The sequence below is a fragment of the Chiloscyllium punctatum genome, chromosome 36, assembly GCF_047496795.1.
Source record: "Chiloscyllium punctatum isolate Juve2018m chromosome 36, sChiPun1.3, whole genome shotgun sequence".
NCBI lineage: Eukaryota > Metazoa > Chordata > Chondrichthyes > Orectolobiformes > Hemiscylliidae > Chiloscyllium > Chiloscyllium punctatum.
The window spans coordinates 72,064,762-72,089,060 of NC_092774.1; the positions used below are offsets into that span (position 1 = coordinate 72,064,762).

Here is a 24,299-nt window from a genome sequence, read left to right on the forward strand (position 1 = left end):
GAATGTCCAGCACATAAATGTTTCAAAATATCTTATTGCACTTGGTACTGCCAGGTTCAGTTTCTCTTTCTATGTTGAACATTCAGTGAAATATTTTGCAAACGGTTGCATTTGTGCTTTCTCTATCCTGTCACTCCGTTTATGTCTGTCCACACGTTACTTTGTCTAATGCTCCCCCTATTTTATAGTGCACATAACTGTACGTTCGTCCATTATAAATACCGTCTCAGCTTTCATTCATCAGCGCACATGGGAATACTATACTTTACGAGAATATAACTGAAAGACAACATATATAGTGGAGTGACAGCAATAGCACTTTGAGTAGTTTTAGAAGTGTAAATACTGAAAGAGGACGAAAAGTCATTTCAGGTTATGATCACGTGTACTTAGATATAAAGGTCCAGAACTAATTCAAAGAATCACAGATTTAAGAATTCTTCAGCGCAGAGAATGAACCTTCGGCCCACCAATTCTGTTTCTGTCAAAAACAAGCTCCTAAATATTTTAATCTCATTTCCCAGCACTTGGGTTCGTCCTTAACTCCTTCGCATCACAAGTGCACATCTAAATATATCTTAGATTTCACTAACGTTTCTGCCTCTACCACACTTACAGGCAGTGAGTTACAGACTACACCCCCGCCCCGAGTGGATGAAAAAGAATATCCTCAGGTCCCTCTGAACCTTCTGTCCATCACCTTAACTCTATGCCGCAAGGTAAGCAATTGCATAACATCGGGGAAAGATTCCTTCTTGCTCATTATACACCTCAATCCTGCCCATACTCAGTCGCCTCAGTTCAAAGGAAAAGAATCCAAATATGACCACGCTGTCTTCATACTTAAATTTTGTTCATCTCAAGAAAATCTCTCATACGTTTCCCCCTGTGTTGTCTCCATGACTGTCCAATCCATCCTCTGATGTGGATTCCTTAACTGCACACAGTTTTCTGCTCTGCTCCAAATCATGCTTCTTGCAGTTTGAGAATAAATTAAACACCATCTCCCACCCCTCGGCATTTTTGCCTGTCTGATCAATATCTGTTCATATTCATTCTCATCAAAATTTCAAATCGCAACGCCAACGTCACTCTCACAAAATTAGAAATGGCTAGTGAAATGCAGGAGTTTTACTGGCCTCTTTGGGACGTGGTGTGACCATTTCAAATCGAGTGACTCTTTACCTGAACTAACGCATTCTTTGTGCACGTGTGTCAACTTTACTTTTGGGTTAAGAAACGCTAATTAGATTAGATTACTTACGGTGTGGAAACAGGATATTCGGACCAACAAATCCACACTGACACTCCGAAGAGTAACCCACCCAGACCCATTCCCCTACATCTAACATTACATGTAATTTAACGTGGCCAATTCACCTATACTGGACATCATTGGACTGTGAGTGGAAACCGGAGCGAACTCATGCAGAAACGGGGAGAATATTCAAACCACTCAGACAGTTCCCTGAGGCTGGGAATTGAACCCGCGTTTCTGACGCTGTGAGGCAGTAGTGCTAACCACTGTGCCAGCGAGCAATCTAATCTTATCTAAGATTCGATTCCCTCCATTGTGGAAAGTGGCCCTTTGGACCAACCAGTCCACACCGACCTTCCAAAATTTAACTCAGCCAGACCCATTTAACTATGACTGATGCAAATAACACTCTGGGCAATTTAGCATAGCCAATTCACATGACCTGCCACGTAATGCTTGTATCTGACAACAAAATGGTGTTAATTTTTCATATTCATCCTTCTGCACCCGCCTCCCACCTCAGATCTGCTTTCATCCGAGCAATGAATAAATGGTTTGAGTGACACTGACAAGCAAATGGTGTACATTCTCAATTTACTCAGTAGATGAATGTTTGGCTTGATATATCTGAGCTGGTTTAAATGTGAGATTCTACTTACCTGAACAGCGGACCCCGACGCCACTGCCTTCGGTGACAGACGAATTCAATGTGTTGGAGATTCTGCAGTCCTGGAGCTGTGATTCATGTCCATGACATTGGACAACATGTACCCTCGAACCACCATCACTCTCCCCGTACTTTGAAGAATTATATATTTCTAAGGCATAACCGCATCCCAGCTGTCTGCAGACAACGTTGGCATCATTCTGATCCCACACGGTGTCCTGCACTCCGCCCCAGCTTCCATTATAGTAAACTTCAACTCGGCCATCACAGCGGCTTTCGCCATTCACGAGTCTTAGCGCCCAATTTTCATCTGCAAAGTAAGAGTTACTGAGAACAGCGATTGACATGAACACAGATATTCGAGAACTGACAATCACAGGAAAATGTATGATTTGCAATCACAAAGATATTTTGTCCATTTACGTTTTCAAATACTTCTATCATGTCATCACATTTCTTCTCTAAACAAAATTGAGAGAGGCGTGGAAATAAAAGTGCTGCTATTCTAGCATTCGTTGAATATAAAGTCTCGACCTCATTCATTCAGGCTGATTCTCAGTCTGCAGATGCTACTCGTATGCTTTGACCATTTATATGTTGCCACTACTCTCATTGTTGACGGCAGAACATGTTGCACTGAGCAAATGACCTTCAACATGACTGAGGCAACGGTCAAGAAGATAATGGAGATTGAGGAACAAGTCTGTTTGAGAATTATAACATTCAAAACACTTGTGAAAATTTGGGATAGCTCATAGATTTTAAAACGTGATACTGTCACTCACTAACGTAACTGCCAATATTCACCATTTTCTTTTGAAAATTGTCTCCACGCTATTGATACGTCAAAATCTTTTATTAGAAGGTACGCATACATCTGATTTCTGCGTCGCCATTTCTGCAGATTCTGATATTCCCTGCCAGGAGTTGAGGGCAGAATGTCATGTCATAAAAATGTTGACACGAGTATTTCAGATGGGTTATGCATTCTCTAGGGGAATGTTGGAAAATGTATGCTAATGAATTGGAGCCAAGTTTCAGCTCGTGAACAGGGAAACTATGAAGAAATATTGAAAACAAAACCCATGCAGCTCATAATGTTTGACAGGAAATCAAATCTGGTTTCCACATTTGATCGGCCCGACAAGGTCTTCAGGATCATAAAGGAGTGAGAAAATCATAACTAAAGGCCTGTAAAACCAACTTGGTTAAACTGAAATCAGGCATCAGTACAAAACCTAGTCTCACTGGTCACATCTGCGTTCCCTGAAACACTAAGTATCAGAATAGTACTCGTTAAAATGTTCGTGAAATATTCCAAATCTAAAACAGTACAGAGAGTTGAGAAGCACTCACAGAATTAGTAACCCAGACAGAATGGATGCATTTGTGGAGAGACAGGGGATTGACATTTGAAGAATGCGGCAGAGAGTTAGGAAATTAATTATCATCTTGGATGGCATTCAGAATTTTTTAAAAAAGATAATGTACATTTAATACAAATTAACTTCCGAAAACTCAAGTGTTGCATCTCAGAACATCATTGTGCCAAATCAAACATGGCCTCTTGATTTGCAAAGTGGAGGGAGAAATTAAGACCTGGTGGTGCTGAGGGTGCCCGAAATTCCAGAATGGCAGCTGGTAAAGATCAAACTGAGTTAATCGTCTGGAACGGAAAATTAGTCTTAGCGATGGTGACAGTCTAACGATCATCAATTCTCCTAACAACTCATCTGGATAATACTTATCCTTGTGGAAGGACATCTGCCAGTCTAACCTTTTCTGACTGACATGTGACTGCGGATTATTAACCATATAGTTGAAAGGTAATGACTTCCTGAAGTGAACATAGTGCACCAGTTAAACCGAGATTAATCACAAAAGGCCAACAGGCCATGGGCTCACCAGTGACATTCCATTAAGGTATAAATAAAATAATTCCAAACTTTAAGTACACAGAAACACTGTTTAGCAAAAGAAAAATTGCTATAAAGGACACACCCGAGCAGATGACATTGGCCATATTTCCATGTGAACAGTTGAAGCTTTCCCCATGTGAAACTGGACAGTTCCACAACCGTCGCTCGTTTCCGTGGCATTCATAGTTTTCCTTCCACACTGGTCGGGCTCCCCTCCCAAATCGAGCATCTCTCGGGATCGACTTTGCAGTCCCGCATAAAAGGTGCTCACAGACCACATTGGCGTCTTGTAAGCCAAAGTAAACACCGCACAGCGTTCCCCACTGCTCTCCATGTAGGACCTCCACTCGCCCAGAGCACCTGTTCTCCCCACCAACCAATCGGGGCCCATTGTTTCCTGTTTTGGATCAAATAAAGAAACAAACGTTTGCAAACATCCACGCACTTGTTCAAGATTCAAAAGAGAAAATAAATCAAATCTCATCCTCCATTGCCCAATACAATACATGACAGTTACAATGTCTTCAAAATAATTACGATTATTTCATGAAACTCTCTCCACTATTCACAGTTAAAGGGTATTCCCAAGATAGTGATTATGATCATTTACCTCAGTCCTGGAAAACATATGAAACGAGAATGTAAAGGTTTACTTGATGCAGTCTATAGTTTGATAACAGCAGTGTACTTTTAGTACCGATTGCTCGTGAAGGTTAGACTTTTGCAATCATGCAGTAATGCTTAACTCAATTTATTGATGAATACGTGACTGCATTCTCGTTAGAGAGATATGGTTGATGGTGATTTAACCTGATGGTCACTATTCGTCAGCCGAGGGATGAGTTCAGAAGGTTAGGACCATCATGGCAACTTCAGATTGTGGGTGGGGGGTGGGTGGGGGGGGGGGAAGAACCAACGCTGATGGCATTACCTTATATCAAAGACCAGTCATTCAACCCACTGAGGTAGGCGATTCCATCAGGGTGTTACAATACAGTGCGGCTCACCAGGCGAATGTATTAAATAATTCTTTTTGAAGGCAATTTCTGAAACATGGGCAACAAATGAGCTTACAAGTTTGAGGCAATTGAGATATTTAGGATGTTCAAAGTTTTTTTGTACACTAAGATGTTGAGCGTCCAGGTGACCAAATCAAGACCAGTGCATCAGATGCTGGCGGCAATATACAGTTTCAATACTATTAACCTTTCATCTCCCATTGAACCTGTAATAATGAAATCAATTATAACCTGTGAATGTGTATCGTTTGGTAGAATGTGACATGGACTTTTCCGAATTTGCATTGAGATGCAGAGGAACACTTCAAAATTAGCCCCGGTACCATGCATCAATGTTTTCAAACCATGATTCAAGACTTCTCCCAACTTCAGTAGAGCATGCAAAGAGAACAGAACAGATAAGTAAGTGACAGATGAAACTTTAAGCAAAGACGTTTGAGGCAGTATATTTTGGCAGCCTGGAAAATGACGTACAACGTGCATTGAGATGTTTTCACCTTTTCCCTCTTCATGTTGTGAATAAGTGCACTTCGACAGAAGTACTGGAGCTTCAAAAACTGAGATACATCAAGTTGACAGAATACTTGGTAGAGTAGTCAGAAATGCAACTTAAACGTAAAATTCAGAATAGAAGAAATTAGGGCAGAAAGACAGAAATAATTACTATGCATTTGGGAAGATAGGAAAACCTTGTTTATAATTATGTGGAACACATAATTCATAAAGTGTGTCCTGGATCTTGAGGAGGTGCATACTCGAAGAGATACGCAAAAAGGCTTCTATTTTCGATTAATGAGTATTGGACAGGTTATGGATCGTATTGAAGCAATGGAGCTGGAACAGATAGAGGTATACGAGAATATTACTTGTTGACCAAAGCAACAAACGAAAGGAATGAATAGACCTGCCAACTGATCATCGAAAGTGTAGCAGGCAATAATGTAATGATTTGGGACAACAGGTGTACAGTATTACATATTGGAATATACTGAATCAGACTGTTGACAAAGTTTATATACCATGCAAAATAGAACGTGTTACAAAGGCAAGATAAATTTACAGCAACGTGAAAGTTCAGAGATTGAGAAGGGTCGCAAGTAAGGGGCAGAAAGGTGAATAAATTACCATAATCATATCTATCAGCCAACCAGTGTTTGTGAGCTGGAACTTCTTGCTGAAAAATTTGTTGGCAAGAGTGATCTTCAATGATGTCATACAGTCTGTTAGTATTGTTAAAAAAATATAACCGGGTCAGGGAGATTCAGAAAATAAACAATTGCTTTGTCATAACTTTAACTGTCTGAAGTTCACGTCAAAGTCTCTGTATCGACCAACGACTCATATTATCGTCCGTGAGCGACGTTTAGTCAATGTCCACACGAACAGATATTGACTGTGGACAGTTGAAGAAATGTCTTTCCCAATCCAAACGCCATAGTTTTTAAATGTGTAAATTTTCAATAATTTCGTGTAAATTTTGCCTCATCACTTTTGTGCCAGGGAAGATGAGAATCTTGAGGATTAGTTGAGATTTGTCACGGTCAAAGCAATGTCAGGAAAGCCATTACTCTTACGCACATTAACTGGAAATGTGTGTTTCTCCTTTAGGTAAGCTTGTACTCACCTGAACATATCAGGGTGACATTGTTGTGTCCAGTGCAATCCTGGTGCGTGGTTGAAGACCGAGGGCACTTCTCCAGCTGAGTCTCATTGCCCATACATTTAAATACCTCAGTAGCCGTGAGAACAGCATTGCCTCCAGAATGCATCGCGCTTGAAACAGACACTGCGACTCCACAATGAAGCTGTGCACAGACCACATCGGCGGTTTTCAAATCCCAGTCAAGCCCACACATTGTTTTCCAGGTGTCACCGAACTGGACCTCCAGTCTGCCAAAGCATTGGGAATTTTGAGGTACCAACCTCGGAGCTCTGTGATCTGAGATTTTAAAAGAGCACAGAATCATAGCAATTTGTAGCAACCGCGACTTAGATTATTTTCTGATAAACATTTATGTGATTAATTACAGGTCTGGCATTTCTGGAAATAAATTGTTCCTCCAATCAGTTTGCTGCCCTGTCGATCTCATTCATTTTCAGCCATAACCCCCAACCCTCAACTGTTCAGACAGAAAGCAACTTTCAACCTAAAGATAAATGACAGAAAGTGATTCTGCCATCCAACTCAATGTCGAATCTCAGTATGCATTGGGTTGTAAATATGATCATTCCTGCAGCGCAGTTCTCTCAAAGTGGCTTCAAGTGACATCACAATTGTCACCTGTCGCGCCCCTTTACCGGATTGGAAACGGTAACGGGAATTCACCTCTCCAATTGTCTTCAAATATTCACGCATTATATTATCGTACCGAATGAATTGGGCGTTTAGTTATGATCATGTTAATAATATTTGGATAGTTGTCGCTCTGTTATCATATCCCTTTCTGGTTTCAGGCAGCTCCGGCTTGTGATAAAGCTCCAAAGAAATGGTAATAGATTTTTACCTGAACAGACGACACCAGCATCATACTCGTGTGAGTAGCCGTAGTGATCCCATTCCTCTGATTGACACTCCTTCAGAGCGCGCTCGGTCCCGCTGCACTGAACATTCCAGGTCACAATGGGTTCGGATCCTCGTCCAAAGTGAGCCCCGCCCGGGGCAGAGACTGCGGTCCCACAGTCCAGCTCCCGACACACAACTGCAGCATCCGGAAGGTCCCAAAGATCATGATCAACTGTCCCCCACTGTCCCCTGTAGTGAATCTCCACTCGGCCAGCGCAAGGACTGCCCCCATTCGCAAGTCTCAGCCTCACCGTCTCTGTAAAGTATAGAAATGGAAACCAAAGTGAATACTGTGCAATTGTGAAAGCTCCAATTGCTGTCTGCATTCCCAGCTCACAATGCAATGGAAGTGATGGCATGGCAAAAAATGCATGCTATCGCAATGTAACTCACAATACGTGTTGTGGATGGTGAAATGCCATTTTAGAAGTGATGCTCACTCACAAAGAGCGAGGGTCAGAAAAATGTTCCCACAGAAACAATTCCTCTAAACCTGGCCAACGTGAGGAGATTTTGTATTACTCATTCATGACATATGGGAGCAATGAATGGCGAGAAAAACACAACTGATCCTCCCTGCGAACATCTGAAAATGAAACAGTACTTCCGCCTGTCACAGCCCGAAATATTGTGGGATGTATGGTCATGTGAGCACAATGTCACTGCTCAATAGTGAGTGAAATGGTTTATATACATTGCTGAAAGCAGCACTGTGTGTGTAACTGAATTTTCACAGTATCTCCATGTGTTGTCTCTGTCTGAGAATGGCAATGTGCGGAGGAACTGATCCTTCACACTCTACTCCCCAGCAATCCTGAAATGAGAGACCTTCAGAAGTCATGCACCCCCATTAGGTATGAACAGACAGCGGTTCAACATGAATTTTAAGGCAAAGAGATTCTTCGTACAATTTCGTGCTTGAACAGAATCATCAGAATATCGAGATTCGACTCCATATGAAAAGAGCATGCAGTTACCTTTACTATCGGCCTGAGTGTCAGCAACTCTGTCTGAAATAGAGAGATGAAAATTCAATTTAGCACGTTGAAATAAAATAGACAAATGCAACACATGCGGGCAATAATTTTCATTAGTTAGCCAAATAATCATATTTTACGCAGTGGGTGGTAAGCATATGGAATAAGCTGTGAGTGGAAGTGATTTAGGCGGGTACAGTAACAACACTTAAAAGATATTCGGACAATTACATGGATTGGAACAGTTGAGAATGATATGAGTCATGTGAAGGGAAATGGATTTGACATTTGTGGATTGACATTTGATCAGCATAGACCAGTTTGGGACAAAGGCCCTATGTCCGTACTATGACTGTATATGATATCTGGAAAGTTCAAAACCTCATTTCATGCAATGGTGACAAAAGCAGGAAATATAATTACTGCAATTATCAAATATTGTCTGTTTTCTTCTAACTTTGACCAAATTGTTTCCACACAGGAACATATGCTGCCAACTCTCTGACTGGTCTGCTCGTCACTGCATTGCTACCTTCCTCAACATTGTGATGATCCCCGGAAAGAGCGATAATACTCCCCAGTTACAAAAGCAAGGCACCCCCGGCCGAAGCTTTCAGCAGTTTAGAAACTTCAGTCGATCAGCAATACTTAAATAAACAATGTCGAACAGTGCTTAGTTCCCAACCAACACCCGAAAGTATATTTATTTTTTAAAGTGTTTACCATCTTTAATATACGGCTTTATTATGTTCCCCAATCTACGTGGCGACAGCATTACGAGATTCACTCATCAACAATATTCAGCAGGAATTATACATTTCCTTAATTCTGGAAGATGAAATTTTATGATGGATTGAAAAAATAAGATCAATATGTAACTGTCCACAAACCATTCTATGGTCACAACACAGGAAGAAGGTCATTCGGTACAAGGCGCCGATGCTACCTCTTTGAACACACTGCGTAATGTCTTCCAATGTCTATCGTCATTGCCAACAAAGTATCATTCTCAGTATTTTTAAAGCATGTTCAACTGCACTGGGGACAGGATGGTGATGAACCCGCTTTAAACTTTTTGTAAGTGTTTACTGGTTGGCGAACGTGGTGCCACTGTTTAAGAAGGGTGGTAAGGACAATCCAGGGAACGAAAGACCAGTGAGCCTGAGGCAGTAGTGGGCACACTGTTGGAGGGAATCCTAGTAGCAGGATATATATGTATCTGGAAAGGCAAGGACTGATTAGGAATAGTCAACATGGCTTTGTGCGTGGGAAATCATGTCTCTCAAATTTGATTGAGTTTTTTGAAGAAGGAACAAAGAGGATTGATGAGGGCAGAGCGGTCGATGTGATCCATATGGACTTCAGTATGGCGTTCGACAAAGTTCTCTGTGGGAGACTGATCAGCAAGGTTAGATCTCACGGAATACAGGGAGAACTAGCCATTTGGATACAGAACTAGCTCAAAGGTAGAAGACAGAGAGTGGTGTTGGAGGGTTGGTTTTTAGATTGGAGGCCTGTGACAAATGGAGTGCCACAAGGATCGGTGCTGGGTCCTCTACATTTTTTGTTGTTTTCATAAACGATTTGAATGCGAGCATAAGAGGTACAGTTAGTAAGTTTGCAGATGACACTAAAATTGGAGGTGTGGTGGACAGTGAAGAGGGCTACCTCACCTTACAACAGGATCTTGACCAGATGGGCCAATGGCTGAGAAGTGGCAGATGGAGTTTAATTCAGATAAAAGCGAGATGCTGCATTTTCGGAAAGCAAATCTCAGCAGGACTTATACACTTAATCATAAGGTCCAAGGGAGTGCTGTTGAACAAAGAGAACCTGGAGTGCAGGTTGCTAGATCCTTGAAAGTGGAATCGCAGGAAGATAGGATAGTGAAGAAGGCGTTTGGTTTGCTTTCCTTTATTGGTCAGAGTATTGAGTACAGGAGTTGGGAGGTCATGTCGCTGCTGTACAGGACATTGGTTAGGCCACTGTTGAAATATTGCGTGCAATTCTGGTCTCCTTCCTACTGGAAAGATGTTGTGAAACTTGAAAGGGTTCAGAAAAGATTTAAAGGATGTTGCCAGGGTTGGAGGATTTGAGCTACATTGAGAGGATGAACAGGCTGGGGCTGTTTTCCCTGGAGCGTCGGAGGCTGAGGGGTGACCTTATGGAGGTGTACAAAATTATGAGGGACGTGGATAGGGTAACTATGCAAAATCATTTCCCTGGAGTCGGGGAATCCAGAACTAGAGGGCATAGGTTTATGTTGAGAGGGTGAAGATATAAAAGAGACCGAAGGGGCAACTATTTCACACAGAGGGTGGTACATGTATGCAATGTGCAGCCAGAGGAAGTGGAGGATGCTGGCACATTTGCAACATTTAAGAGGAATTTGGATGGGTACATGAATACGAAGAGTTTGGAGGGATATGAGCACGGTGCTGGCAGATGGGACTAGAATGGGTTTGGATATCTGGTCGGCATGGACGGGTTGGTCCGACGGGCCTGTTTCCATGCTGTACATCTCTATGACTCAACTGAGTTTGTCCTGTTATTGATGTTACCACAATATATTTTCCCCCTCTCCCAAGCTGACATATATTTTCAATTTTAGTTAAGTTCAAATTTCACGCACTGTGTGATACAGTTTGATGATTTTTAGCTTCTTGTGAAAGCTTTTCCATACATTTATTATACATTCTATAAACCTCGAATTGCTTGTTTTCAATCTCAGATTAATATCATGTCGATTTTTACACATCATGGGTCATCTGTACATGTGTTAATAGATGGTCGCTCACTATGGATTTATTCAATCCCTGCTGTACAACATCTCTCATAAACTGCATTCACCGACTTGACTGATCGTTCACCTCTTTATCATGCGTGTGCAATATCCCTACAATTCAATGTTAAATCTTTATTTTTTAATGTAATGCATGACAGAAAATGAACAGAAAATAATCTAAAACAATGTCTTGCACGCTGGCCCAATCATCAGACGTTTGAAGATCCTTACTCACTGGAGAGCTTTGGAAAACAACAAACACATATGAGATCAGTGGCATCATTGTGAACATTCTAACTGATGGCAGAACTGGTACAAACTAAATCTACTGAAAGACTGTTCATCGCAGTTTCAGACACATGTAACTGTGGAATAAATCTGTCTGGTTATGAACACGTATGTCCTTTCGAATTACTTTTGCAGCATTTACTGGCTCACATGAAATTTCTCTTGCAACATTGCAGAGGTCACAACTTTCAACGAGGAATGAGGTGAGAGTCGGTACAATTAGTATGCTACATATTTCACACCTGTGTAAGGACATAAGAACGTCGAGCAGGCGTGGGCCATCTGACCCATCAAGGCTGCACCACCATTCAATGAGAACATGGCTGTACTTTTCGTGGATTGAGTTCCACTTACCCGCCGATTCTCAACAACCAATAATTCCAGTACTGTTCAATAATCCATAAATCTATGTTTGATTTCATCCAACAAGATAATCTCAACTGCTTCACTGGGCGGGGAATTCCACAGATTCACAACAGAATGGCTGGAAAAGTTCCTATTTATCTCAGTCTGAAACCTGATCCTCCTTTTTTTAAGGCTACTTTCCAAGTTCTACTTTCACCCACTAGTGTGGTGAACCTCCATGGTTCCATCATATCTACTCCGATCATTATTTTCTATCTTTCTGTAAGATTCGCCCCTCATTCTTCTAAATACCAAATATAGTCCTAGTCTTCTCAAGCTGTCCTCTCCAGAATCAATGCTGTGAACCTTCTCCACAACCTGTCCAGTGCCAGTGCATTATTTAGCTAAGACAGATTACTGCCTACTTCCAGCTGATTCGCTGTATCGAGGAAGAAGGCAAGTTGATTTCCAGTCTGCTTCAACTACACATGAGGGACATGAATACCATTTTTTCTTTTACTGTTGCGTTCATTTAGATTTCAAAAAATCTGAATTTGTCTGAGATTTTGTAATTCAGTTAAGTGTCAATCGACACAGGGAATATAAAGAAACAAAATTATTGACAGCAGCAAAAATGCAGAATACTTGACATTTCTGTATGCAGATTAAAACTGAACACATATTCATTACTAAATTTAGAAACTAAACAATGCATTAACCTCGAATTTGATATGACTTCAAACATCCATTTTTCTTTACATAAAGGATCAATTAGATTTCATGGTCTACCGAAGTAGTAGAAATATGGCGCGAATAAAGAATTCAAGTCTTAGTAAAACAGAAAACATTGAGTTGAACATGGGTGCCTGGGAGTGATCCTTGCATTTCTTCTTGACTAATATAGAATATATAAAAGGGCAATAGTGGATTAAGAAGTCAGCTATTCATTTCTTGGGCACGAGGTGAATATTGAAGCGGTTTATGCACCTTGCAATTTCATATTTCATGCACTGTCCTAATAAGGGTCATAGAGTCATAGAGATGTATAGCATGGAAAAAGACCCTTCGGTCCAACCTGTCCATGCTGACCAGATATCCCAACCCAATCTAGTCCCATCTGCCAGCACTGGGCCCATATCCCTCCAAACCCTTCCTACTCATATCCCCATCGAAGTGCCTCTTAAATGTTGCAATTGTACCAGCCTCCTCCACTTCCTCTGGCAACTCATTCCATACACATACCACCTTCTGCGTGAAAAGGTTACCCCTTAGGTCTTTTTATATTTTTCCTCTCTCACCCTAAACCTATGCCCCCCAGTTCAGGATTCCCCCACCCCAGGGAAAAGACTTTGCATATTACACTATCCATGCCACTCATAATTTTATTAACCTCTACAACGTCACCCCACAGCCTCCATTGCTCGAGGGAAAATAGCCCTCGCCTGTTCAACCTCTCCCTAGAGCTCAAATCCTCCAACCCTGGCAACATCCTTGTAAATCTTTTCTGATCCCTTTCAAGTTTCACACCATCTTTCCGATAGGAAGGAGACCAGAATTGCATGCAATATTGCAACAATATCCGAACCAATGTCTTGTACAGCCGCAACATGACCTCCCAACTCCTGTACTCAATACTCTGACCAGTAAAGGAAAGCAAACCAAATGCTTTTTTCATTATCCTATCTACCTGCGACTCCACTTTCAAGGAGCTATGAACCTGCACTCCAAGTTCTCTATGTTCAGCAACACTCTCTCGGACCTTACCGTGAAGTGTAAAAGTCCTGCTAAGATTTGCAGCACCTCGCATTTATCGGAATTAAACTCCTTCTGCCACTTCTCAGACCATTGGCCCATCTGGTCAAGGTTTTGTTGCAAGCTAAGGTAACCCTCTTCGCTGTCCACTACAACTCCAACTTTGGTGTCATCTGCAAACTTACTAACTGTACCTCTTATGCTCGTATCCAAATCATTCATGTAAATGACAACAAGTAAAGGACCCAGCACCGATCCTTGTGACACTCCACTGGTCACAGGCACCCAGTCTGAAAAACAACCCTCCACCACCATCCTCTGTCTTCTACCTTTGAACCAGTTCTGCATCTAACTGGCTAGTTCTCCTTGTATTCCATGAGATCTAACCTTGCTAATCAGTCTTCAATGGGGGACCTTGTCGAACGCCTGACTGAAGTGCATATAGGTCACATCGACTGCTCTGCTCTCATCAATCTTCTTTGTTACTTCCTCAAAAAACTCAATCAAGTTTGTGAAACATGATTTCTCACGCACAAAGCCATGTCGTCTATGCCTAATCAGTCTTTGCCTTTCCAAATACATGTGAAACCTGCCCCTCAGGATTCCCTGCAACAACTTGCCCAACACTGAGGTCAGGCTCACTGGTCTACACTTCACGGGCATACCTTTACCGCCCTTCTTAAACAGTGGCACCAGGTTTGCCAACATCCAGTCTTCTGGCACCTCATCTGTTCAACAACGATCGACAAAACATAATGATGGAGCCTTTTACCATCTCGTGCTCTATCATCTGATCCAAGAATGTTGCTACTTCTCGATAAATTAATATGAGATGAAGCAATCCAATTTGTCTCACTGTTTCACAAATTGAAAAGTTTCAAAGCATGCGATGAAACAAAATAGTGTACATGTAATGCAGAACCAGAGTAAATTTACTTCTCGGTCAAATTTATTGTCTCTTCTTAGTAGCCACTAAGACTGTTAATCTCGAAGTTACACAAACTCACTCAGAAATCTTTCTTTCAATGGTTCTGAGCAACCTCCATTTCTGTGGGAATTTATTCTTGCATCAGTCCCCAAACGGGTCTCCTTCCAACTGAACCCGAAATGCTTTTTCTTAAATTATATGAAACAACGTCAGGTTACTGTCTCTGGACGTCAAATTCACAACGTAAACAATTTTACAAATTAAGCCAAAATAATTGAGACACGAGGCTGATGGTAGAAAAGAAAAGTGCAAACTGAAAATCTGAAACAAATGTGGAGAATTCTGGAGAACCCCAACACATGCAGAGAGAGGAACAGTGTTAAAATTGCCACTATGTTGTGACTCCTTATTTTCTATCCTTCTGTTCTGAGCGATCGTATCAGACTCTAAACATTTCTGTGTTTCCCTCTTCATTTGTGTTGACAGATCTCCTGATTTCATCCAACATTTTTGAAGTTTCTTTAAGGTATGACGCGGTTATGCGTACTCCACAAAATTCATGTTAATAAATTTATATTCAACCTCTTTTGGTCATATATCATCTTATAAAATAATTTTGAAAGTGAAATCGAGTCTTTGAGCGACTTGAGCAGTGTTGATGTGCATGTCTTTTTTTTATCTTAGGACAAAACAGACAGCAACTAAACTTTAAAGGAAATAATACCAGTTTAGTCTTTGGATATAAACTGCAATTCACTCTCAGTGTCACTGTATCCGTGATTTGGGTGTAAATGAATTGTCGAAATGCAGTCCATCAATAGACTCTAGGCACACCAGTTACTCTAACCCGTCATTTCGATCTCGAGAGGCTGATTTAACCGCTGTGATATGGTTTATGAAAATAATCCACAAGATTCTGATTCAAGCACTTAATTCATTAATGTACATGGAAATACGTACATGGGAAGAATGAAAAAGAAGGCTTTAATATCTTGGATAATTCATGTCACTGGATAAATACGAGTAAATTTTCCAGAGATTCAGAAACCTAATTCACCACAAAGCAATACATTTCAGTGTACATGAACTCTCTTAACATACTACGCCATAGCATAGACAGAATATTTTTTAGCTAGACTTTCTATGGAGTGGAAACAGGACAATTGGCCCAAGTCCATGCTGACTCTCCGAAGAGCAACCCACCCAGACCCATTTCCCTCTGACTAATGCACCTGACGCAGTGTGGACAACTTGGCATGGTCTGCACAGCTTTGGACTGTGGGAGGAAACCGGAGCACCTGGAGGAGAGCCAGACATACACAGGGACAATGTGTGAACACCACACAGTCACTCGCCCGAGGCTGGAATCAACTGAGCTGCTCCATATAATAATCTGAACCAGGATGCCCATCCTTTCACTACAAGTGGAGAACAGGTGCCAGATTTTCAGCATTATTCACTTTCTGACTGCTGAAGAGTAATAACTGTGAGCAACCCACAAACCAGCGATATTAACAGACATTCGCTGCTTGCTTTGCTGCATTAAACTGCAACATACACTCCCAAGCTGGAAGGCACTTCGCACAAAGCAATCGGCTTCATTTACACACCGCCCATTATCTGAACAACTTGAAGCATTCACCACCAAGATTCAGCCACAGATGTTGCGCCATCAATGTTAATGGCAACAACTCAACTAAACACCTTCACACAACCGAACAAAACTGCACCTGCACCAGCTGACAAGGTGCACAGAAAATGGAAAGTACCAACACTTACGAATTCCCATCCTGATTGGAATGGCGCTCTTGTTCCTTCACTGATACTTGATCCTGATTCTGTAATTCTCTCCTCACATATGATGATGTACCGAGCCTCAACTAATGCAGTGGACCATGAGTTCAGGTCACCGCCGCCTGGTTGGATTTTCTGTAACATTGACCAAACCAGACATTCCCACAGTTTTGAACAAAAAGAAAAAGAGTCGTGAAATAAATATCCTAATAATGATTTTCACCTCTCCCATTTGTCACTGAGAGTAAAGTTTGAAAAGGATTTGTTTTGGATATTTCATTTTTGAAAGGCTTGCGTAATGAAAATTGTGATGTAAAACAATATTGAGGTAAACATATTAATTCCACATCAAATCATACAAAAATTCTCGAATGCGGCGAACGTAAATTAAGTAACAGATGTAAACATCACAACTCCAGGTTATAGTCGAGCCAGTTTATTTGGAAGCACTAGCTTGCAGAGTGCTGCTCCTCTATCAGCACAACGACATGATGAAGGGGCAGCGCTCTGAAGGCTAGTGCTTCCAAATAAACCTGTTGGACTCTAACATGATGTTGTGTGATTTTAAACGTTGTCCAACCGAAACTAGCACTGGCACCTCCACATAAAAGTCACCTAGTTCCATGAATAATATCACAAAACGGTCACACAGATCACAGGTTTCATCTGAGAGTATAATCCATTTGTGCGTGAGTTGAATCAATGGTGACACGGTGTTGACTGGTGTGTTACTGACACCATATTCACTGTTAGCCCAGAACCCGGTGGACCCAAATATAACAGACAACCGTTACAGCTGTTCAGAATTTCTTGAGAAGATTGAAAATTTCTTCCTTCTTGGCTTTCCATCAGTGATAACATCGTCAGCAAAACAAACTTTCAAACCAAGATAAGACGCCTAAACTGCCTCCATATTCCTATTCAGATCATGTCTGAAAGTAAGTCTAGCACAACTCTCATCAGAGAATGGGTACAACTCTCACCAGAGAATAGGAGATACATTTAAAGTGAGTTCAAATTTTCAAAGAGTTAACTCTGCCAACAAAATGATATTACTGTCGGGTTGCTCACTCATCAGACTGTCCAAGTCATTTGGCAGAATGCTTCACCATTAGAACGTTCTAACAAGCAGGAAGATATCACTTGGGAAGGGCACAAACTGCGAGATCTCTCATGTACACCTAGCTAGTGTGCGGCTGCACACACTGCTCTCTCAGTGAATGCGGGGTTTGGAAGGGGGGCGGGGACACCGGTAGGGACTTAAAGTATATCCTTCTGGAATGGTCCTTTGCAAAGGATGTCTGGAGAAAGATGTAGTACTTTCTGTCGAGGGTCTTCACAAGCAAATCTTTGACTCAGGACACAGTGCTCTACGGTCAGTTCCCCATGACACACCCTGACACTGAAACAAACAACTGCACCTGGAAGGACACCAAGTCGCTGAAAAATGCACGTTTGTTGCCCTTAAACTCTTTGGTAATCCAGAGCAAGTATTTGACCCTGAACGAGGGTTGCACAGTGGCACATTCCAAGGACCAGGACAAAGTGTTGAGGAATGTATTTAAGGTTGGGGCAGCTGCCACTAAGACAGTGGAGAAAGACCACTGTCTTAGGTCTTAGAGCAGAAGGTATATGGGGGTCCGTTCAGTTATCAGACCTTCCTGATGACTCAAGTATGTATAGTTTAAAAACTGTCCATGTAAGACATGCCTTTAGAGTATTCTGTAGAGAGTCAAATTCCAGTGTTTGTTTGTCCTTCACACAGGATTGTGCAGAAGGAGGAGAAAGTGAGGATTGGAGATGCTGGAGATCAAAGTCAAAAAGGGTGGTGGTGGAAAAGCACAACTGGCCGAGCAGAATCCGAGGAGCTGGAGAGTCGACGTTTGAAGCATAAGATCATTATCCTGATGAAGATTTTATGCTCTTAACATCGAACCTCCTATTCCTCGTATGCTGCCTTACCGGCTCTGCTTTTCCAGCACCACACTTTTTAACTACGGTCCAGTAGTGACCTGTTTCAATGACTACGTATGAATGTAAATGTATTTTACAAATACAGATGTTATTTGGAGAGAGAAAAGAAGCATCTTTCTGTTAAATAAGTTTACAGTAATTTGACTGAATTTCTTCAACAACTTTCCAAGTACAGGAAGAAGAGCTTTTGATACTGAACTGGCCAGTGCCAATCATTCGACCAAATTCTGTGAATAACGAAACTGGCTAACAAACGAACTATGTATGTTGGAAATCAAAAACAAAGGAAAAATTGCTGGAAATATTTCGCAGATCTAGCAACATTTGCAGACATAATGCAGTGTGAATGTTTTGCTTTGGTTATTTGAAGATGACCAGTTAACTGTGCCTATTATGAGAGCGACAATTCTAACAGATTTCTCGGAATAATTCTGTAACTTCCAAAATTACAGAACTGTCTCAACAATAAAATATAACAAATTACCACACAGCGCCTTTGTTTCACTGAGGATGTGAACGGCTACCTGCGCCCTTTATCACTGCAATGTTTCTTAGATTCCTCGGAGGAACCTGCCTGTCACGTTTCCAAAATTACACAACTGTCTCACCAAAAAAATGTCCCAAATTGGCCCAGAGTCCCTTCGTTTCACTGACATTGCAATGGCTCTGTATAAATGCATCACTATCGAGAAACTTTTTGAATATTAAAAGAAGAAATAATAACTAAAATCAGTGGCACATCAAGCTCCGAGAAATGGTAAAATATTCAGTTTCTATTTTACACGCTCCCAAACATTAACGAATAAATTTGGTAGATATTGTTCAGCAGGTTTCCCGAAGGCACACACTGTTGAAGCAGCGATGGGCACTGTTTCCAAACAAACCCGAATTGTCGGAGTAGGTTTTCAACTCTGTGAGCTGTACGGAAACAGCGAATAAGTGCAAGGTTTGGGGGTGAATGAAGGTTGTGGTCGGGGAGCTCTGAAGCCTCAGAAACAGTTCCATAAAAAGTCGGAAAATACTGAAGACAAAATAATTTTCATTTCTGATCATGCCACTATTTTATCTCGCAGAGTCTGATCATTATATTTTTGCCACATGTATGTTACTAATCATTGACCTATCAATGGTTAAGAAAATGTATTCAAGAGACCATAACTCACAGTTCAACAGCTGCAGAAGAAGTAAGTTCACCAGGGTTACAACCATCGTCCCAGCTGGTGGTTCCAGATCAAATCTGAACATTTGCTGAATGCTGTCTCACAGATACTGAGCAGCAGTTCACATATCAAGTGACTCCTCGATTTCTCCAACAGTTGTTTCCTTCACCAAGACTTGTCCAGGGGCTCGTGTTTCTTTCCATCAACCAATAGATTTTGACGTGAGCGGACTATGAAGTAAACTCTGTCCTCTCCACCAATGAGAAATGATGTGACCATTAATGGGTACAATGAAACCGGGTTCATCTTAACAGATCAATGACGTTTCCGATTTTGACTTGGAAGCGAGTCCCCACTCCGGAATCCATACCACAGAATCACACAACCACAGGAGGTTAGTGGTCTCAGATTCTTTGAAGATACTCTGCAACTCAGCATCTCCACGAGCAGCTGGAGAAAGAGCTCAATTTCCATTTCGTCACTTTACACTCTTCAGGACTAAAAATGGAGACTAACAACTTCAGAGCTGAACCTCCACCCTTCCTTTAGATTACAAGTAACCCCTTTCCTCCCTTATATATTCCTGTCCTGTCGACATTGGTCTCAGCACAGCAGACCCATATTCATCTCATTCGCCTCACTCCTGAGCACCTATTCTGAGTCATAATTCTGTCCATTACTATAACTATCAGTCCGTTGTCTTATCCTCTGAGCACGCGGTCCGCCTGTTTCAGTCTCTTCTCCTCCCCAGTTTGTTCACAGTATTAAAAACTGTTTTTACCCAGAATAATCACATTTGATTCAAAATATTAACTCGCTTTGTGTGTCCACACATGCTGCTCAACTTGTTGTTTTCTTCAAATGTCGGTCTTGTTTGTTTATAAAAATCATCTTTCTGTTATTCTAAATGTGTTAATCATTGAATTAACTTTTAGAAAAACTTTTAAAAATCCCCAAAACTCTTACCTTATTTTTACTACAGTTTTAATTTCTATGTCTCTTCTGCAAACGTGTTCCCTCGTCTCCATCACCAGACCTTCCAATATTTAACTCATCAGGATCATTCGGTAGAATTTGTCAAAACCCAGTTCGGAGAGGGAATAATTGTTTTCTTTTCCTCTTCCTATGCAAAATCTGCTCAAATTTCAAATCATATTGATTTCCCTCCTTGGATTGTCAGCTCTTATGGGACGGATACAGTGCAATACAACAATGTTTCGCAAATATTCAATTTTGCCAAATATCAAATTTCCTCTTGATGTGCCTCATCTTTCAAACTTGCAGGGCCTGACATCATGGCAACTGTGACTGTACATGTAGAGCATAGAACGTAGAATATCGAACATTACAGCGCAATACAGGCCCTTTTGGCCGTTAATGTTGTGCCAACTTGTGGAATCAATCCGAAGCCGACCTGTGAAATCAATCTATCCTACAGGAGTCCATTTTCATCCATAAGTCTGTCTAATGACCATTAAAGTGCCCTGAAAGTTGGCGGGTCTACTACAGTTACAAGCAATGCATTCTAAGCCACTACGAATCTCTGAGTAGACTAAGTTATAAAAAAATGCAACAAGTTTGTCGCTTCATCAGAGAAAGTGAGGACTGTAGATTATGGAGATCAGAGTCGAACAGTGTGGCGCTGGAATAGTACAAGAGATCAGACAGCATCCGAGGAGCTGAAGAATCGACATTTCAGACTGAAGGCTTTCATTCGGAATGAATCGTGGAGACTGGTAAACTGCATGTTTTGGCACTAACTGAGATGGCAATAGATTTAGTACATGTTTTGGTTTGTCACAATGCAAAAGTATCCAAATTCTGAAAAGGAAACACGTCTGGAATAATAGGGATGGAAAATATGAACTGTCTGTTCTAAATTTGAGGAAGGGAGAAACAGGGATGTACAGGCTGACGGATTAATTGCAATATTCAGAACATGGTAGCGTCCACCATAAACAATGTGACAACAAGCTTCAATTGGGGCATACAAAATTGAAATTAATTATGGAAGAGAAGTCGAGGCCAGGACAGAGAATTGTCTCACAGAGAGAAAAAAATGTGCATTTTCTGTGGAAGGAGGTGATAGATGGAGTGCATGGGAAATCGAAGGTGCGAGATTAGCATTGTAAAACGCACTTCAGCGATTTTGGATGAGGGGATCAAATGTGACTTTGAGAGGTTTGCTGATCAGAACCATACAAGCAGGCTTCAAGGCCTTCTGGACAAGTTGAGTCAAAGAGCAAATGCGTGAAAGATGCCTTCTAACTCGGATCAGTGTGAGGTTAACGACATTGGACAGAAAACAGGACCGAATAGAACACCAGAGAGTAAAATAAATATTTAAAGGTATGTTAGTGATAAAGAACAAAGAGAAATGGATGATTTGGTACACCATTAACTGAAAACAAGGAAGCAACTCCGAGACTGAAAGGTAAGTGCTAATGTGACCTTCTTTGACAAAACGGGTTCAGTCCAAGAACAAAGTTTTTTAAAAAAAGAAATACTTCTCCAGAAGATAGCAGAGACCGTTGAAGTATTATGTACCGTTTTGATCCCCTTGCCTAAGATACAGTGCCTTGCATTGGAATAGTTGCAATGAAATCCACCAGATTGATTTCTATCATATCAGATGTGTCTTGGAAGGAAACATTGTATTCATTGTGTCCACAATCATTGGTGAGGATCTCATTGAAACGCAAATAATTCTAACCGCCTTGACATGCAGGATGCAGGTTTGATGTTCGTCTGGCTTATGGTATCGAGAAAAATGGGTCATGGTCTTGGTTTACAGGCTTGCCATTTCGTAGGGTTGCACAGAGATTTTGTCACTTCGGGAATTGTGAGTGGAATTCTCGAAAAGATTGTGATGTCATTGGGTACATTCAAGAAAAAAAGCATCAGTTACCTACCAGCGTGAAAACTGTGGAAGCTAAATGTAGAAGGTAAAGTTAGAATACAGAACATTGAACAATACAGCGTGGAACAGGCCCTTCGGTCCTCGGTGTTGCGTCGACCGGTGAACTATTCTCAGTTCGTCCCCCTACACTATCCCAAAATCATCCATGTGCTCATCTAAAGATTGTTTAAATTTCTGTAATGTGGCTGAGTTGACTACATTAGCAGGTAGGGCACTCCACGCCCTTACCACTCTCTGCTTAAAGATCCTGCCACTGGCATCTGACTTGAATCTATCACCCCTCAATTAGTAGTTGACTCTTTCATTGCACTTTGTGACATGTGGAGCAGAAAGAGGGATAATCCAGATCTTCTAGGGTAATCAATTGTGGAATGGAATGCAGATCATGATCTCAACCTCAGACCATTTCCCTTTAATCAACTTCACAGTTCTGTTTAAAATTCTATCACTGGATACGGGCAGCGCTGTCTCTGCCAGCATTTATTACCCATCGCTTTTTTTAGCCTTCAGAAATTCGTCATGATCTGGGTTCTTAAAACTTTGAACTCGAAACGCTGAAGTTAGACCGACAATGGCGTGAGTAAGGTATTTTTCAGGATTTTGAAAAAAATGTACATTGCTGTTGCTGAGTGATGGTATTGGATGTTTGTGTATGTGGACACAGTCACTTCGCTGCTTTGTTCTGGGTGCTTTTTAGCTTATTGAGTTTTGTTGGAGCTGCACAAAGTCTGGCATTTGTGGAGTATTCCATCACTATGTTTTTCAGTCCACAGACGCAGCGAGACATGGTGAGATTTGCAGCATTTTTGGTGTTTGATTAAGAGCTAGATTGCCCTGTTGGAACTCAGACTGGGAATCAGTGTGCAGTCGATTGCCATGTGGAACCTGTTTGACAGCATCATTGATGACCCCCTTCAATTACAAGACTACTGACTGAGAATAAACGGGTTTAGACAATATTTGGCCTGGTTGGATTTGTCCTGTGGTTAACACAGGAACACATGTGGCCCATTTTCCGCACGACCTCTGGACATGAAAAGTGCAGAGACATTGATATAACGTTATCGTGTCAAAATTACCCTTTTGCAGGTGACCACTCCTTATGGAAGTGTAGATCACAAAATACGTGAAACAAAATTGGATGATCACAGAATGCAAAGTGAAGTTGTGGAAGCGTGTGCGTTATTTTCTCTCCCTGAAAGTCTGTGATCAATGTTATTACAACAGCATCAGTGCTTTAACTCAGTTGTTTGTAATGTACATAAGTGTTTTGGATGAAACTGTAAGTGCTCTCATCAGTGATGTCCTGATCGTCACACTTATCATCAATATCGATTTAGAATCCACATCGCGCCTTTACTCTTGAACGGCCTGTCTCTGTTTTGTTGTCTGCTTATTCTCCACATCTCTTTCCCTTGAGCATCTCAAATGAACTGCACATAAATCAGCATTATCCAGCCCTCTTCAAGTCTGAATAACAGTCAATGTACTCGAAACATTAAAATCATATTTATCCCTAAGTTTCTGCAGATCTTCTCTGTTCTTAATTCAGATTGCCAACCCCATCAGAACTTTGATCGTGCTACCATAGTTTCGAAACTGGGTACAGTTTAGCGTTATTGATTACATTCATTCACATTATCAACGATTTCCGTTTTATCCTGTGCTGTTTTGCACTATTCATCGACAAGACAACGCCTGAGCCATGTCTCACAGATGCGCTGCAGAATTTCACATCATATATGGGTTGTGTTGCGATACAGGGCAAATTGCCAATCATCTGAAGAAATCTGATCTTTCAGACAGAGGCGATATGCATGAACACACATTTTGATATCAGAAATGCTGGACATTACCAACAACTTAATTACATCTAAGAGCCGTAGCATGTTGTTAGAAAACAGGCAGAAGCATATTTTACAGCAGATCATAATTTGAAATTTGTCAAGA

At 41.3% G+C, this 24,299-nt stretch overlaps 1 protein-coding gene across 1 annotated transcript in view; it reads right to left on the reverse strand.

The window, feature by feature from the left end:
* Positions 1-3,911: 3,911 nt before the first annotated feature.
* LOC140460140 (scavenger receptor cysteine-rich domain-containing protein DMBT1-like) overlaps positions 3,912-24,299 on the reverse strand; it is a 35,039-nt gene continuing 14,651 nt past the window's right edge. The window contains exons 7-10 of the mRNA XM_072554537.1: positions 7,368-7,682; positions 6,488-6,802; positions 5,361-5,446; positions 3,912-4,241 (exon numbers count right to left, since the gene is read on the reverse strand). Of these exons, the coding sequence (XP_072410638.1) occupies positions 3,912-4,241; positions 5,361-5,446; positions 6,488-6,802; positions 7,368-7,682 (1,046 nt within the window). The remainder of the gene's footprint in view (positions 4,242-5,360; positions 5,447-6,487; positions 6,803-7,367; positions 7,683-24,299) is intronic.